A 16,233-nucleotide genomic window follows, 5' to 3' on the forward strand; every position below is an offset into this window, starting at 1 on the left:
GGTGTGCCAGGACCGGCCTCGAAGACAGCGACAGGCGCGTAGATCATACTTGCCAACCTTGAGACCTCCGATTTCGGGAGGTGGGGGGCGTGGTCGGGGTGGGGCGGGGGCGTGGTTGGGGGCGGGGCTAAGAGGGTAGGAGTATATTTACAGCTAGAATTCACCAAGTCAAGTATTTCATATATATATATATATATATATATATATATATATATATATATATATATATATATATATATAAATATAAGAAATACTTGACTTTCAGTGAATTCTAGCTATATATATATGTATTTTATATATATATATATATATATATATATATATATATATATATATATATATATAAATAAAAGAAATACTTGAATTTCAGTGTTCATTTATTTACACATATACACACACATAACACTCATCTACTCATTGTTGAGTTAAGGGTTGAATTGTCCATCCTTGTTCTATTCTCTGTCACTATTTTTCTAACCATGCTGAACACCCTTTCGCAGGTACCCAGAAAGGTTTCGAGTACCACCAAAAAAATGGAATCTCTGAAGACAGTATAAAAATCTGTGTTAAAGGTGTACAAATACTGTTTGTATAATAAGCATGTTATTTTTTACAAATGAGGGTTAAGAGTTCAGTACTAAAAAAAAAGAGAAAAGAATGTGGCTTAAGTACAGTTTTTTAATTGAGCTGCTGCATTTTTTGGTTGGGTTGTTTATTTATTTTGAGTAACTTCTATACATTTCTAAAAGGGGAGGAATGTAATAGTGATCTATGTTTGTCTGTTGCCATCTCCTGGTGAATGTTGGCTACAGCGTACTGGGGTTACTTTTTGGTTGGCCAACGATTTACGTGGTGTTGCGCACCTGACGTCACTCAGGTCCGCATGGAGCTGGAGGGGGCGTGGCTTCTAGCTCTGCCTGAATTTCGGAAGATTTTCGGGAGAAAATTTGTCCCGGGAGGTTTTCGGGAGAGGCACTGAATTTCGGGAGTCTCCCGGAAAATCCGGGAGGGTTGACAAGTATGGTAGATGGCCCAGGCGGGCCTTGTTATCTAATCACCTGTCGCCTTTATTAGCAGCAGCCGTGATGAGACGAGTAGTTGGAGTTGGAGGTGCTGCTGAGCGCTGAAAAGCAAAAGCCTTGCACTATTGGGGCGGCATAGCTCAGTTGGTAGAGCGGCCGTGCCAGCAACTTGAGGGTTGCAGGTTCGATCCCCGCTTCCGCCATCCTAGTCACTGCTGTTGTGTCCTTGGGTAAGACACTTTACCCACCTGCTCCCAGTGCCACCCACACTGGTTTAAATGTAACTTAGATATTGGGTTTCACTATGTAAAGCGCTTTGAGTCACTAGAGAAAAGCGCTATATAAATATAATTCACTTCACTTATTCCATGAAAATAAAACAGTGTTATACCCTGAATTCCGGGTTCTCCTGGTTGTGTGGTGGTCCAAAGAACCCACTAGAGGGCAACCTCTACATGTGGCGCCCAATAAACAAGGCCCACCTGGGCCATCTACGCACCTGTCGCTGTCTTCGAGGCCGGTCATGGCACACCCCGTTCAGCAGCAGGCCCGCAGGCCACGCCCCCCTCCACAGACACTAATAGTATTTTTTTTTAAATACATTTAATAAATCTGATTTACAACAATACTTGCAAAGTGTACAATTAATAAAATAAGCTTTATAAAAATGTGTTAGTGTTTACTTTAGTTACTTGATATCAAACAGGGGGGTGCAGTATCAGATCAGACTCGAAATCGGATCAGTATCGGAGGCCAAAAATGTTGATCGGCACGTCCCTAGCTTTTAGTAAACCCTGCAGGGAGCACGCTTGTAGCTTTAATGCTGTCTGTGTTTGTCTTCGACGGAGTGTGTCTCAAAGACACGATATTGTGCGTTTTATTCAAATGTTTGTCCATATACACACTTGTGCAACATAATAGATGCCAGATGTGACATATTACAACAGGCCTGGGCAATTATTTTGACACGGGGGGCCAAATTTAGACCACAAAAATGTGTCTGGGGGCCGGTAAATCAGATTTTTAGGAACACTAACACAAAACCTCACAATAATGTCTGATTGAATGCTAAAAACGTTATGACAGACCGCCTTAAAAAACGGAATGGAATTTGAATTTTTTTTTTTTTTTACTGAATGAGACACCCAGAATGTACATGAAAATAAAGAATGTGGGTTTAACAATTTTAAGTATGAAGGATAAAACACTGAATATTGACAACATACGAACGTCACACCCATACTTGCCAACCTTGAGACCTCCGATTTCGGGAGGTGGGGGGCGTGGTCGGGGGTGGGGCGGAGGCGTGGTTAAGATATATATATATAAGAAATACTTGACTTTCAGTGAATTCTAGCTATATATATATATATATTTTATTACATATATATATATATATATATATATATATATATATATAAATGAATAAAAGAAATACTTGAATTTCAGTGTTCATTTATTTACACATATACACACACATAACACTCATCTACTCATTGTTGAGTTAAGGGTTGAATTGTCCATTCTTGTTCTATTCTCTGTCACTATTTCAGAACACACACATTATACAAATATGCATTATAAAATCAATAAGAAAACGGGAGCTCTAATTTGGGAGTCTGAATTAGGATCAGAAGTTCCTATATAAACATTGCGCACTCACGTCGCCTTTTTGTATTAATTACTGCAGCTGTGCACTGGATTCATTCACAAATACAAACTACAACTCACAAACACTTTAGAGTTAGGCTCCACCATCAGAATGTGTACTTAAACCAAAATGATTCCCGGGCGCAGCCACCGCTGCTGCCCACTGCTCCCCTCACCTCCCAGGGGGTGATCAAGGGTGATGGGTCAAATGCAGAGAATAATTTCACCACACCTAGTGTGTGTGTGACAATCATTGGTACTTTAACTTTACTTTAACTTTAAAGATCACATGGATATTATTCAGTGAGTTGATTCACCAAAACTAACCTGTTATACAGGAGGAAAAAGCACACAGGACGTTTCAATTGTTCACAAACTGGTCGCTCTCATCAGAATGACAAGACACTTCCGGTCTGCAGGTGATAGCATTCAATTGGGAAGAAACGCCCTACTGCCCCCTACTGACCAATGTGAATACTGATAAATGTGTAATGACAGCTCCAAAAACGAATTCAAACCACAAAATAAAATAAATAAATCAACACAAAAATGTAACACACTATGGGTGGGTCACATATGCATGTACAGTAGATGGCAGTATTGTCCTGTTTAAAAGTGTCACAACATTGCTGTTTACGGCAGACGAACTGCTTTACGGTAGACGAAAACTTGACTGCTGTTGCTGTGTGTTGTTACCGCGCTGGGAGGACGTTAATGAAACTGCCTAACAATAAACCCACATAAGAAACCAAGAACTCGCCCTCGATCATTAGCTGTTTATATTGTGGGAAAGCGGACGTGTGAACAGGCTGTCAACACGTCACTCAGGTCTGCATGGAGCTGGAGGGGGCGTGGCCTCCAGCTCCGCCTGAATTTCGGGAGATTTTCGGGAGAAAATTTGTCCCGGGAGGTTTTCGGGAGAGGCGCTGAATTTCGGGAGTCTCCCGGGAAATCCGGGAGTGTTGGCAAGTATGGTCACACCCCTTCTCGATCGACGTATTTTACAATCCAACGAAACGCAACAAAAATGCAACAAACAGCAAAATATGAACGCGAAAAAACAAAACAAAAAACACCTACAATCTGACATATCTGATATATCACTAAGCTTTAGAACTTTGTTGTAAAAATCTCATTCCGCGTTTGCTATTCTCTCTGGCACTCATCGAGGGCGGACGCTCCCCTTCCCTCTCCCTTATCGCTCCTGCTTGCTTCTTTGTCTTGTCTTAACTTGCTTGTTGCCTCTTTTTGCACTGCTCTCCAAATCTAAACATTGGAACTATTTAACTGGCCTCAACAAAATTGACAAGATATTCGGTTTGGGGGAACCTTCTTGTCGTGATGGAGCGGTTGTTGCTGGACACGCGACGGACTCCTGGGAGAAGAAGGAGTGCCGCGTGCCTGGCGACCCTTTCAGTGGAAGATGTGAAGATATCCACCTATTCGGAGTTATGACAACAGGACATCTGCTGATGGGAGTAAGCGTCGCTCTGGTTTGTTCACAAATTGGAAGTTGCTGGCAGTCTTCAAAGTACCCCAAAGCTGCCACAAATGATTGGAGGATGCGGGAAGAACTGTGGACACTCTTGTGATTTTGGATCACATCGGACTGTCTGCCCCGCAGGATGAATTTGAGGACCAGTCATAGACAATTTAGAGTGAAAAGCTAATTTTATTTTCACTCGCATACAAAACATTCCAACTTGGATTGTTTTCCTGGCTTCGAGACTCTCCCAAAGGACAGTGCGGCGAAGACACAACAAACTCCCTTCTTGTCGCTTATGGACACACACCTGCTGTAGGGGCGGTATAACTCGGTTGGTAGAGTGGGCCGTGCCAGCAACTTGAGGGTTCCAGGTTCGGTCCTTGGGCAAGACACTTTACCCACCTGCTCCCAGTGCCACCCACACTGTTTTAAAGGGGAACATTATCACAATTTCAGAATTGTTAAAACCATTAAAAATCAGTTCCCAGTGGCTTATTATATTTTTCGAAGTTTTTTTCAAAATTTTACCCATCACGCAATATCCCTAAAAAAAGCTTCAAAGTGCCTGATTTTAACCATCGTTATAAACACCCGTCCATTTTCCTGTGACGTCACATAGTGAAGTCAACACAAACAAACATGGCGGAAAGAACAGCAAGCTATAGCGACATTAGCTCGGATTCAGACTCGGATTTCAGCGGCTTAAGCGATTCAACAGATTACGCATGTATTGAAACGGATGGTTGTAGTGTGGCGGCAGGTAGCGAAAACGAAATTGAAGAAGAAACTGAAGCTATTGAGCCATATCGGTTTGAACCGTATGCAAGCGAAAACGACGAAAACGACACGACAGCCAGCGACACGGGAGAAAGCGAGGACGAATTCGGCGATCGCCTTCTAACCAACGATTGGTATGTGTTTGTTTGGCATTAAAGGAAACTAACAACTATGAACTAGGTTTACAGCATATGAAATACATTTGGCAACAACATGCACTTTGAGAGTGCAGACAGCCCAATTTTCATCAATTAATATATTCTGTAGACATACCCTCATCCGCGCTCTTTTCCTGAAAGCTGATCTGTCCAGTTTTGGAGTTGATGTCAGCAGGCCAGGGAAGCTAGGGTCGATAGGGGGTTTAGCTCGCTCGTCTGCGGGAACAAACTGCCGCCATTGCTTGCCGTGCTACCGAGGTCCTTTGTCCCTGAATTGCTCACACACTCCGGCAGATTCAATGGGGGTCTGGCGGCAGATTTCTTTGACTTTATCGTTGGAAATGCATCTGCTTTGAGTGTCGCAGGATATCCACACATTCTTGCCATCTCTGTCGTAGCATAGCTTTCGTCGGTAAAGTGTGCGGAACAAACGTCCAATTTCTTGCCACATTCGCATCTTTGGGCCACTGGTGCAACTTGAATCCGTCCCTGTTCGTGTTGTTACACCCTCCGACAACACACCGACGAGGCATGATGTCTCCAAGGTACGGAAAACAGTGGAAAAAACGGAAAATAACAGAGCTGATTTGACTCGGTGTTTGAGAAAATGGCGGATTGCTTCCCGATGTGACGCCACGTTGTGACGTCATCGCTCCGAGAGCGAATAATAGAAAGGCGTTTAATTCGCCAAAATTCACCCCTTTAGAGTTCGGAAATCGGTTAAAAAAATATATGGTCTTTTTTCTGCAACATCAAGGTATATATTGACGCTTACATAGGTCTGGTGATAATGTTCCCCTTTAACGCTATATTATAAAAAATAAAAAAAGATTAAAAAAAACAAGTTTCCTTCCAGCGACGGGCAGTGTTACCGATCGCTGTCAATGACGTAAGAGGAAATGACGTAAGTAAGAGGAAATGACGTAAGAGGAAATTACCCCGAAAGTAAATGGGGGGGGGGGGGGAGGTTTTTGTAGGGGGAAGAAATTTGGCGTGACAGAGCCATTTTGGGGTCTTTACATAAACAAACAAATGGAAATCAAAACGGCACGCCTCGCGCAGTCATATATCCCAACATGCACCGCGCGCTTCTTCTTCTTCTACGGGGGAGGCTGCTGACCATAGAAGAAGAACTTCTTCTTCTACAGGGGAAAATGAAGTTGGCGGCTGCTTACCGTAGTTGCGAGACCTAAACTTTATGAAAATGAAGTTTAGGTTTGTTGTGTGCTCAATATTGGTCCATATATAAGGCGCACCGGATTATAAGGCGCACTGTCAGCTTTCGACAAAATTGGGGGTTTTTAAGTGCGTCTTATAGTGCGGAAAATACGGTACTTTAAAAAATAAATGTTATACTTGTGAGTGTTGATGACTATACTTGCCAACCTTGAGACCTCCGATTTCGGGAGGAGGGGGGTGGGGTCGTGGGGCGGGGGCGTGGTTAAGAGGGGAGGAGTATATTGACAGCTAGAATTCACCAAGTCAAGTATTTCATACATATACAGTATATATATGCAGTATATATATATATAGATATCTACATCCTGAAAATATGCAAACAAAACTGTTTAGATAATTGATACTTCAAACTTGCATAAATAAATATTAAGGAATATAACATAATTTGGCTTCTGAGAGTTTCAAAATGTAATGAATAAAATGCTAAAGTTGTTGATAAACAAGCAATTATTTTAATAATTAAATATGGTCATTTTAAATGAATTATTATGATAATTTAAAATCAATTATTCCAAATATGTTTATTTTAATGTATAATTCTATGGCTGGATGTAATAAGGAGTCAGGAAAAAATACAAATAAAAATACAATTAATTTTGATGTTTTTAGCAAAATATAGTAAACATGTATTTAGTTGTTTTTTTTGTAAATTAATACCCCGCCTTCCGCCCGATTGTAGCTGAGATAGGCTCCACCGCCCCCCGCGACCCCGAAGGGAATAAGCGGTAGAAAATGGATGGATGGAATAAATATATTTATTTTTAGGTAAGATAAACATAATAATACAATTTATCTCTAGTCTGGATGATTTAGTCCTTGTCACCCTGTTGTCCTCCCGTCATGAAAAAAGGCTGTCCTCACTCAGGTCCGCATGGAGCTGGAGGGGGCGTGGCTTCCAGCTCCGGCTGAAAATCGGGAGATTTTCGGGAGAATATTTGTCCCGGGAGGTTTTCGGGAGAGGCGCTGAATTTCGGGAGTCTCCCAGAAAATTCGGGAGGGTTGGCAAGTATGGTTGATGACACAGCTTTGCAACACTTGATATTCTGGTTTCAAGCATGTTTTACTCAATATAGGTCATCAAATCTCAGCTACAAGCTGTAATATCTTACTGAGATCATTTAGGACCAAAACCCTTAAAACAAGTAAAACACTCTAACATAAAATCTGCTTAGTGAGAAGAATTATCTTATTAGACAGAAAATAAGCAAATGTCACCCTTATTTGAGGTATTTAATCTTACTTAGTGTTGGAATAATTGTTTGTAAGTTATCACAAAAGAAACGTTGTATTATGAATGCTGTCTTTCGAGGCCTAACAAGAGGAAGAAGGCTCGTGAAACGCCACTGTGATTTCAACACGGACAGATGGCAGGATCTGCTCAACTTCCAGAGGAACTCTCTTTGAAGTGTTAAACGAACTCTCTCTGAAGTATTTCACAAACTCTCTTCCAACTATTTGGTAACCGAGGTCAACGCTATTTACGACCCGCTGCCCTCTTGAAGTTGCTGTGGTCAGGAGACGGGAGGGGTTATCCATTGTCCTCCAACACCTGCCCCAGCTGGATCCAGGAAGAGCCCAAGCCCGAGAAATCCTCTTCTTGGTCTTCAAAGCGACCGAAATCAATGACTGTTTTACATACTTCCCATTCCTGCTGTGACATGTGTTGGTGCGTGAACATTGAACATCTGAATAAATGAGGAGACGAAAACATTAATAATAATAATACCTGGGATTTATATAGCGCTTTTCTAAGTACCCAAAGTCGCTTTACATGTAGAACCCATCATTCATTCACACCTGGTGGTGGTAAGCTACTTTCATAGCCACAGGTGCCCTGGGGTAGACTGACGGAGGCGTGGCTGCAATTTGCGCCAACGGCCCCTCCGACCACCACATTCATCATTCAATTCACCGGTGTGAGCGGCACCGGGGGCAAAGGGTGAAGTGTCCCGCCCAAGGACACAACGGCAGCGATTTTTGGATGGTAAGAGGCGGGGAGCGAACCTGCAACCCTCAGGTTTCTGGCACGGTTGCTCTACCCACTACGCCATGCCGCCCCTTCTTCGTCAGAGCGTGGTGCAGGACTGTACAGAGAGTGCAGTGGCCATGTCTCTCCTCAATTGAGTCCAAATTGAATTCTGTCTCTGTTTGATTCCTTGCCTTTTGTCTTGTTTAATAGATGTCCTCAGTGTTTGAACGTGACACTTAGATTTCAGTTTTTGCAGTGCAGGAGTCAAATGTTGGAGTAAATTACCGTATTTTTCGGACTATAAGTCGCACCGGAGTATAAGTCGCACCTGCCGAAAATGCATAGTAAAGAAGGAAAAAAACATATATAAATCGCACTGGAGCCCGGCCAAACTATGAAAAAAACTGCGACTTATAGTCCGAAAAATACGGTAGTTGCGAACGCACACCTGCAAGAACAAAAGACTCAAAAAGATACTCTCATCATGACGCAGTCTCCGCCCCCCCCCCCCCCCCCCGACCCCTGTCCATTTTTGTGCCATCTGTGATGAGGTCTACATAGAAACATTTGGAAATAAGTTGTAAAACTCCACCACCTGCTTCAACCACTCTGGAGCCACAAAGAGTATATAAAATAACAACAAGGCTTGTCCTAACAATGTTAATGATAGGCACCACTATGCTACACACACACACACACACACACACACACACACACACACACACACACACACACACACACACACACACACACACACACACACACACACACACACACACACACACACACAAATAAATCCACTTAACTGCAGCACTAAAAAGGAGCAAACAGCTCCATAATGGATGCCATAATTACCATGACGATTCCTCCAGACTGCTCCGCCGTGCACATGCTCATGATGGGCGCCATGCCGATGGTGGTACCTTGGAAGTAGACCCCACTGAAGGAGGAAAACGACACTCAGTATGCATCTCATTAAAAAAAAACACCTGCATTAGTCCTTAAAGCTAAGACAGTGACATGTTTGTTTGTTCTGCAGCAGACCACTTCCTTGGTTATTGTAGGGCAGGGGTGTCATAGTCATTTTATGGAGGAAAATCTGTGCCAGACTATTAAAATCATGGCATTAAAAGTAAAAAAAAAGAAAAAAAAAAAAGACAACTTCAGATTGTTTACGTTGTCTTACTTTTGCCCCAAAATAGAACAAACACATTGTGAAAATACTACAATAAAAATATAGGAAAAAATACCGGTTAAAGTTTAGATCCATGAAGGAAAGAAGACTGTTTATAACCAGTGTTGGGACTAACGCGTTACAAAATAACTACAAACCCCGTTTCCATATGAGTTGGGAAATTGTGTTAGATGTAAATATAAACGGAATACAATGATTTGCAAATCATTTTCAACCCATATTCAGTTGAATATGCTACAAAGACAACATATTTGATGTTCAAACTGATAAACTTTTTTTTGTTGTTGCAAATAATCATTAACTTTAGAATTTGATGCCAGCAACACGTGACAAAGAAGTTGGGAAAGGTGACAATAAATACTGATAAAGTTGAGGAATGCTCATCAAACACTTATTTGGAACATCCCACAGGTATGCAGGCTAATTGGGAACAGGTGGGTGCCATGATTGGGTATAAAAGTAGATTCCATGAAATGCTCAGTCATTCACAAACAAGAATGGGGAAAGGGTCACCACTTTGTCAACAAATGCGTGAGCAAATTGTTGAACAGTTTAAGAAAAACCTTTCTCGACCAGCTATTGCAAGGAATTTAGGGATTTCACCATCTACGGTCCGTAATATCATCAAAGGGTTCAGAGAATCTGGAGAAATCACTGCACGTAAGCAGCTAAGCCCGTGACCTTCGATCCCTCAGGCTGTACTGCATCAACAAGCGACATCAGTGTGTAAAGGATATCACCACATGGGCTCAGGAACACTTCAGAAACCCACTGTCAGTAACTACAGTTGGTCGCTACATCTGTAAGTGCAAGTTAAAACTCTCCTATGCAAGGCAAAAACCGTTTATCAACAACACCCAGAAACGCCGTCGGCTTTGCTGGGCCTGAGCTCATCTAAGATGGACTGATACAAAGTGGAAGAGTGTTCTGTGGTCTGACGAGTCCACATTTCAAATTGTTTTTGGAAACTGTGGACGTTGTGTCCTCCGGACCAAAGAGGAAAAGAACCATCCGGATTGTTATAGGCGCAAAGTTGAAAAGCCAGCATATGTGATGGTATGGGGGTGTATTAATGCCCAAGACATGGGTAACTTACACATCTGTGAAGGCACCATTAATGCTGAAAGGTACATACAGGTTTTGGAGTAACATATGTTGCCATCCGAGCAATGTTACCATGGACGCCCCTGCTTATTTCAGCAAGACAATGCCAAGCCACGTGTTACATCAACGTGGCTTCATAGTAAAAGAGTGCGGGTACTAGACTGGCCTGCCTTTAGTCCAGACATGTCTCCCATTGAAAATGTGTGGCGCATTATGAAGCCTAAAATACCACAACGGAGACCCCCGGACTGTTGAACAACTTAAGCTGTACATCAAGCAAGAATGGGAAAGAATTCCACCTGAGAAGCTTAAAAAATGTGTCTCCTCAGTTCCCAAACGTTTACTGAGTGTTGTTAAAAGGAAAGGCCATGTAACACAGTGGTGAACAACACTACTTTGGCACGTGTTGCAGCCATGAAATTCTAAGTTATTTATTATTTGCAAAAAAAAAATTAAGTTTATGAGTTTGAACATCAAATATCTTGTCTTTGTAGTGCATTCAATTGAATATGGGTTGAAAAAGACTTGCAAATCATTGTATTCCGTTTATATTTACATCTAACACAATTTCCCAACTCATATGGAAATGGGGTTTGTAGTAACTAGTAATCTAACGCGTTGTTTTTTATATTCAGTAACTCCGTTACCGTTACTACATGATGCGTTACTGCGTTATTTTACGTTATTTTTTTATGTAGTATCGGCTAGAAACAGAAGAACTGAGTGTGTTTTATTGGAGCGCTGCAGTGTCGTCCTTCTGAATGTTCTTGTGTCACAACCTGGAGGTGCGCTCTGTGTGTGTGTGTGTGTGTGTCTGGGTGTGGGTGTGGGGGGGTCGTGTCTGTGTTTACTAACAACGGAGCCGTAGCTCTCGACACTCGACTCGAGTGTCTTAACATGGAGATATTCTCACTTCTTTTTTTTTTTGGCGAGCACAAAGAAACGAACATTTTAGTTAAATATAAGTTGTGTCTTTGATCAAAGATCCTATCTACTGCCCAAAACAACAGTTCAAATCTTTGTGTATATCACGTGTGCCTTCCTTAGGTGAAGTCAGGTTTACAGCTATGTTGTTATTATGCTGTTTGTTACTTATGTATGTTATGTTGCAGCTATTTAAAATAGTTGTGTCAATTTGTTCTGGCCTGAAATAAATTGGCCCTTTGAAACATATCTTTGTCTTTGTGTTGTTGTATGTAGACCACATTGCTTAGCAGAGTTCAGTGATGCAAATGCATGTCAAGTTGATCAACAGATTGTATTATTCTCCAGTGCAATAACAGTACTGCAATGAAGGCTAAAAGGGCATTAATGGGAGCTTTAAAAAATAAATAAAATAAAAAATAAAATAAAAAAAGTACCGTATTTTTCGGACTATAAGTCGCAGTTTTTTTCATAGTTTGGCCGGGCTCCAGTGCGATTTATATATGTGTTTTTCCTTCTTTATTATGCATTTTCGGCAGGTGCGACTTATACTCCGGTGCGACTTATACTCCGAAAAATACGGTAAATAGTTACTTTTCACAGTAATGCATTACTTTTTGGTGTAAGTAACTAAGTTACTTTTGAAATAAAGTAACTAGTAACTGTAACTAGTTACTGGTTTTCAGTAACTAACCCAACACTGTTTATAACTGATTAAATTTACATATCAATCAATCAATCAATCAATCAATGTTTATTTATATAGCCCTAAATCACAAGTGTCTCAAAGGGCTGCCCGAGCCACAACGACATCCTCGGTTGTATGTATGCATAAAAATGTGTATTCTTTTGTATGATTTTTTTTAGTGAATTAAGTAACCTTTTTCCAAAACACAATATAGAATGTGAGATATAACAGGATAACGCATACATTTATCATTGGTTTTCAAAACGCTTACAAAACAGTGGGACCTCAAAAATTCACTGTGGGACCCCATTTTTAGGACTTGATGACGCTATCCTTCTTTGTGTGGAAATTGTTGATCGTCACGTACGGATGTACTTTGTGGACGCCGTCTGCTCCTCACGCTGTAAGTCTTTGCTGTCGTCCAGCATTCTGTTTTTGTTTACTTTGTCGCCAGTTCAGTTTTAGTTTCGTTTTCCATAGCCATCCCCAAGCTTCAATGCCTTTTTTAGGGGCACTCGCCTTTTGTTTATTTTTGGTTTAAGCATTAGATACGATGTTTACAAAGCAATTAGCTACCTGCTGCCACCTACTGATATGGAAGAGTAGTATCCTTCTTTGTGGGGACATTGTTGATTGTCATGTCATGTTCGGATGTACATTGCTCCACAGTAAGTCTTTGCTGTCGTCCAGCATTCTGTTTTTGTTTACTGTGTAGCAAGTTCAATTTTAGTTTCGTTCTGCATAGCCTTCCCTAAGTTTCAATGCCTTTTCTTAGGGACACTCACTTTTTGTTTATTTTTGGTTTAAGCATTAGACACCTTTTTACCTGCACCCTGCCTCCCGCTGTTTCCGACATCTACAAAGCAATTAGCTACTGGTTGCCACCTACTGATATGGAAGAGTATTACACGGTTACTCTGCCGAGCTCTAGACAGCACAGACACTCAACAACGGCACTTTATTTGCAGATTATAATTACTGGTTTGCATAAAATATTTTTAACCCAAATATGTGAAATTACATAATCTCCCATGGCACACCAGACTGTATCTCACGGCACACAGTGGTTGAAAAACACTGCTCTATAGCAACTGATGCTGTGGTCAAAGTTGGAATTGCCACAAAACACATTTTAAGATATTCTACACTCTGCCATCTGGCGGCTAAAGTGCATAGCGCACTCAGCCAATTTGTCACGTTTCATGTGCCAGGTAAACCAAAACGAATGAGGCCAGATGAATAAATGTTTATAACGGAATAAATTTATATATGCATAAAAATGTGTTTTCTTTTGTATTATTTTTTTTTTAATGAATTAAGTAACGTTTATGACAACCTTTTTCCAAAACACAATATAGAATGTGAGACATAACAGAATAATGCATACATTTATCATTGGTTTTCAAAACGCTTACAAAAAAGTGGGACCCCAAAAATTCACTGTGGGACCCCCATTTTTAGGACTTTATGGGGTCGCCGGGACCCCATTTTGAAAAATCCTAGCGCCAACACTGATGGAGTATTGGTGCGTGCAAAACAGCAGCAGGCGGCTGTGGCCTGCGGGCCGGTTCCAATACTAATCAAATATCATCCCGGGGGCCGTGACTTTGACATCCCTGACTTAAAACAAAGCTGCCGAAATCTGCTGAAATTGTCAATATGGAAAAAGTCTGGAATTTGGAAGTATTTCCTCGATTACAGTGGACATTACAATTATTTCAGGGATACAAAACTTCAGGGAACCATTTATTTATTCAACTTTTTATTCACCTTTTTAACAGATGTTACTGTGCCAAGAAAAATCCCTGCGTTTTTTGTTTGTTTTTATTTACTTGTTTTTTAAATAATCATGCTTCATGCATTTATTATTATTACGTTTTGACGCCATTATGTCACTTTTACTGCAAATGAATTTTTTAACACTCTACTTTTAAGGAAGGCAAAGTAAGAAGAGGAGACTGTTCCATGTGCTGCGGTTGGGTGGAATGTTCCTTTATGAATCAGATACAGAAAATACATAAAATAGTACGCTTTCTGTCTATTTGCTTCCTGGTTTACAGAAAATGATGCAAGATAAAAGTGGAACTTACCTTCTTACAGTGGATGACCAAAATTGCAAATTTTACACTGTATCAACAAAAACACATTAAGGTGCTGTATTTGTCTGTTCTTTGTTAATCCAGTTACCTGTAGCCTACGTCCTGGTTTACCATATATATAAAATACAATTTTCTGGTCAAGATAACAATTAGATTTGACTTTTTTTCATCCCACAATGGAGAAATTATGTTTTGTTACCTACAGTTAACACAAGTAAAATTTTAGGAAAAACTAAAAACTTTTATTAAATAATTATTATGGCGCACAAACAATGTATGGATTAAAATAAAACCAAAAACACTATCCTAACATTCGTATTGCACACCAAAAAAAAAATTGACTACAAGGGACACTTTTTTTTCTCAAAACTCGACAGTGCGCCTTATAGTCCGGTGCGCCTAATGTACGGAATATTTCTGGTTTTGCTTACCGATCTCGAAGTAATTTTATTTGGTACATGGTGTAATGATAAGTGTGACCAGTAGATGGCAGTCAAACATAAAATATATGTGTAGACTGCACTATGATGGCAATATGACTCAAGTAAACAACACCAAAACTTTAAATGTTCCATTGAAAATATAGAACATCACACACGGCGCTCAAAAATCTATCAAAATGTTTCAGTACGACTGTCATGTCTGTGTGATCATGTTTTGTTTTAGTCATGTTCGGTTTTGTTTTTGGACTTTTTGTGCACTTTTGTTTGTTTTGTCACCATAGCAACCATTAGTTTTCACCTGTCACGTCACGCACCTGTTTCACGTTTTGAGTCACGCACCTGTTTTCACTAATCATGTCTATAGTATTTAAGTTCATTGTTTTCAGTTTGTCTTTCTGGCGACATCCCACATTTATGCTCTTCACATTCCTGACACTTGTTTTCATGTCCATCTTTCATGCTGCTACTTTAGTCCAAGCCAAGTAAGTTTTTGTTTATTAATCTTTTGGTTTCATAGTTTGTTCTCCGCCACTGTGCGCGCTTTTCGTTTGTACTCCTTTTTTGTCCTTTGTTAGTGTAAAAAATTAAAGTATGTACTCACATTCCCGTCTCGCCCGAGCCAACTTTCCGTTGCATTCCGGAAAAGCAAACACCCAGGACCAAGTCATGACAACGACTTTGGTAAGCTATGAAGCCGCACCGCTTGATGGATTGTACTGTGCTTCAACATAGGAGTATTATTATGGTGTGTGCATAAGGTAAGACATATTATCTGGCGTTTTCGCAATATTATGCAAAAGCAACTTTCTTACCTTCTGGTGCCTGCTGATCTGTATTTGGGATCTGCATAAATCCTGAAGAATTGCGCGCTTCCGGCTTTGTAGTCCGTAGTCGATAAGCTTCTTCTTTTTCTTTATCTTCTTGATATGGGACATTCATCCTCTGCTGTTGCCATTTCTAATATAAAGTAGTGTAACTGTTTTCCTGACATTTAGACTTTACTTAAATCAAAGGAAAAATCTACGGAAAAAAAAAAAAAAAGAAGAAATAAAAAAAAATAATAATAAAAAAAATAAAAATAATAAATAAATAACGGAGCAGCATCTCCTCATCCGTGGCTCAACAACGCCGGAAATGTGTCCCGTGAAAAACCGTCCCACTGGAACTCTCTAATAACTAAAGTTTCTTGGGTGAATAATGTAAACTCACTACACCGGTATGTTTTAGCGCTTTCATGGCGAGTTTACTGACAGATATAAGTAAGAACTTTACACTACTTTATATTAGAAATGGCAACAGCAGAGGATGAATGTCACATAACAAGAAGATAGAGAAAAAGAAGAAGCTTATTGACTACGGCGTCGGCACGGGCTACAGTGTTTTAAGGACTTATGCAGAACCCAAATACACATCAGCAGGTACCAGAAGGTAAGAAAAGTTGCTTTTGCATAATATTGCAAAACAAGACGCCAGATAATA

The 16,233-nt window shown here is 40.5% G+C and overlaps 1 protein-coding gene across 1 annotated transcript in view; it reads right to left on the reverse strand.

The window, feature by feature from the left end:
- Positions 1 to 16,233, reverse strand: part of LOC133577920 (disintegrin and metalloproteinase domain-containing protein 12-like) — a 234,090-nt gene that overhangs the window by 46,985 nt on the left and 170,872 nt on the right. Inside the window, exon 10 of the mRNA XM_061932053.1 lies at positions 9,157 to 9,241. Within this exon, the coding sequence (XP_061788037.1) occupies positions 9,157 to 9,241 (85 nt within the window). The remainder of the gene's footprint in view (positions 1 to 9,156; positions 9,242 to 16,233) is intronic.

The sequence above is a fragment of the Nerophis lumbriciformis genome, linkage group LG39, assembly GCF_033978685.3.
Source record: "Nerophis lumbriciformis linkage group LG39, RoL_Nlum_v2.1, whole genome shotgun sequence".
Lineage (NCBI taxonomy): Eukaryota > Metazoa > Chordata > Actinopteri > Syngnathiformes > Syngnathidae > Nerophis > Nerophis lumbriciformis.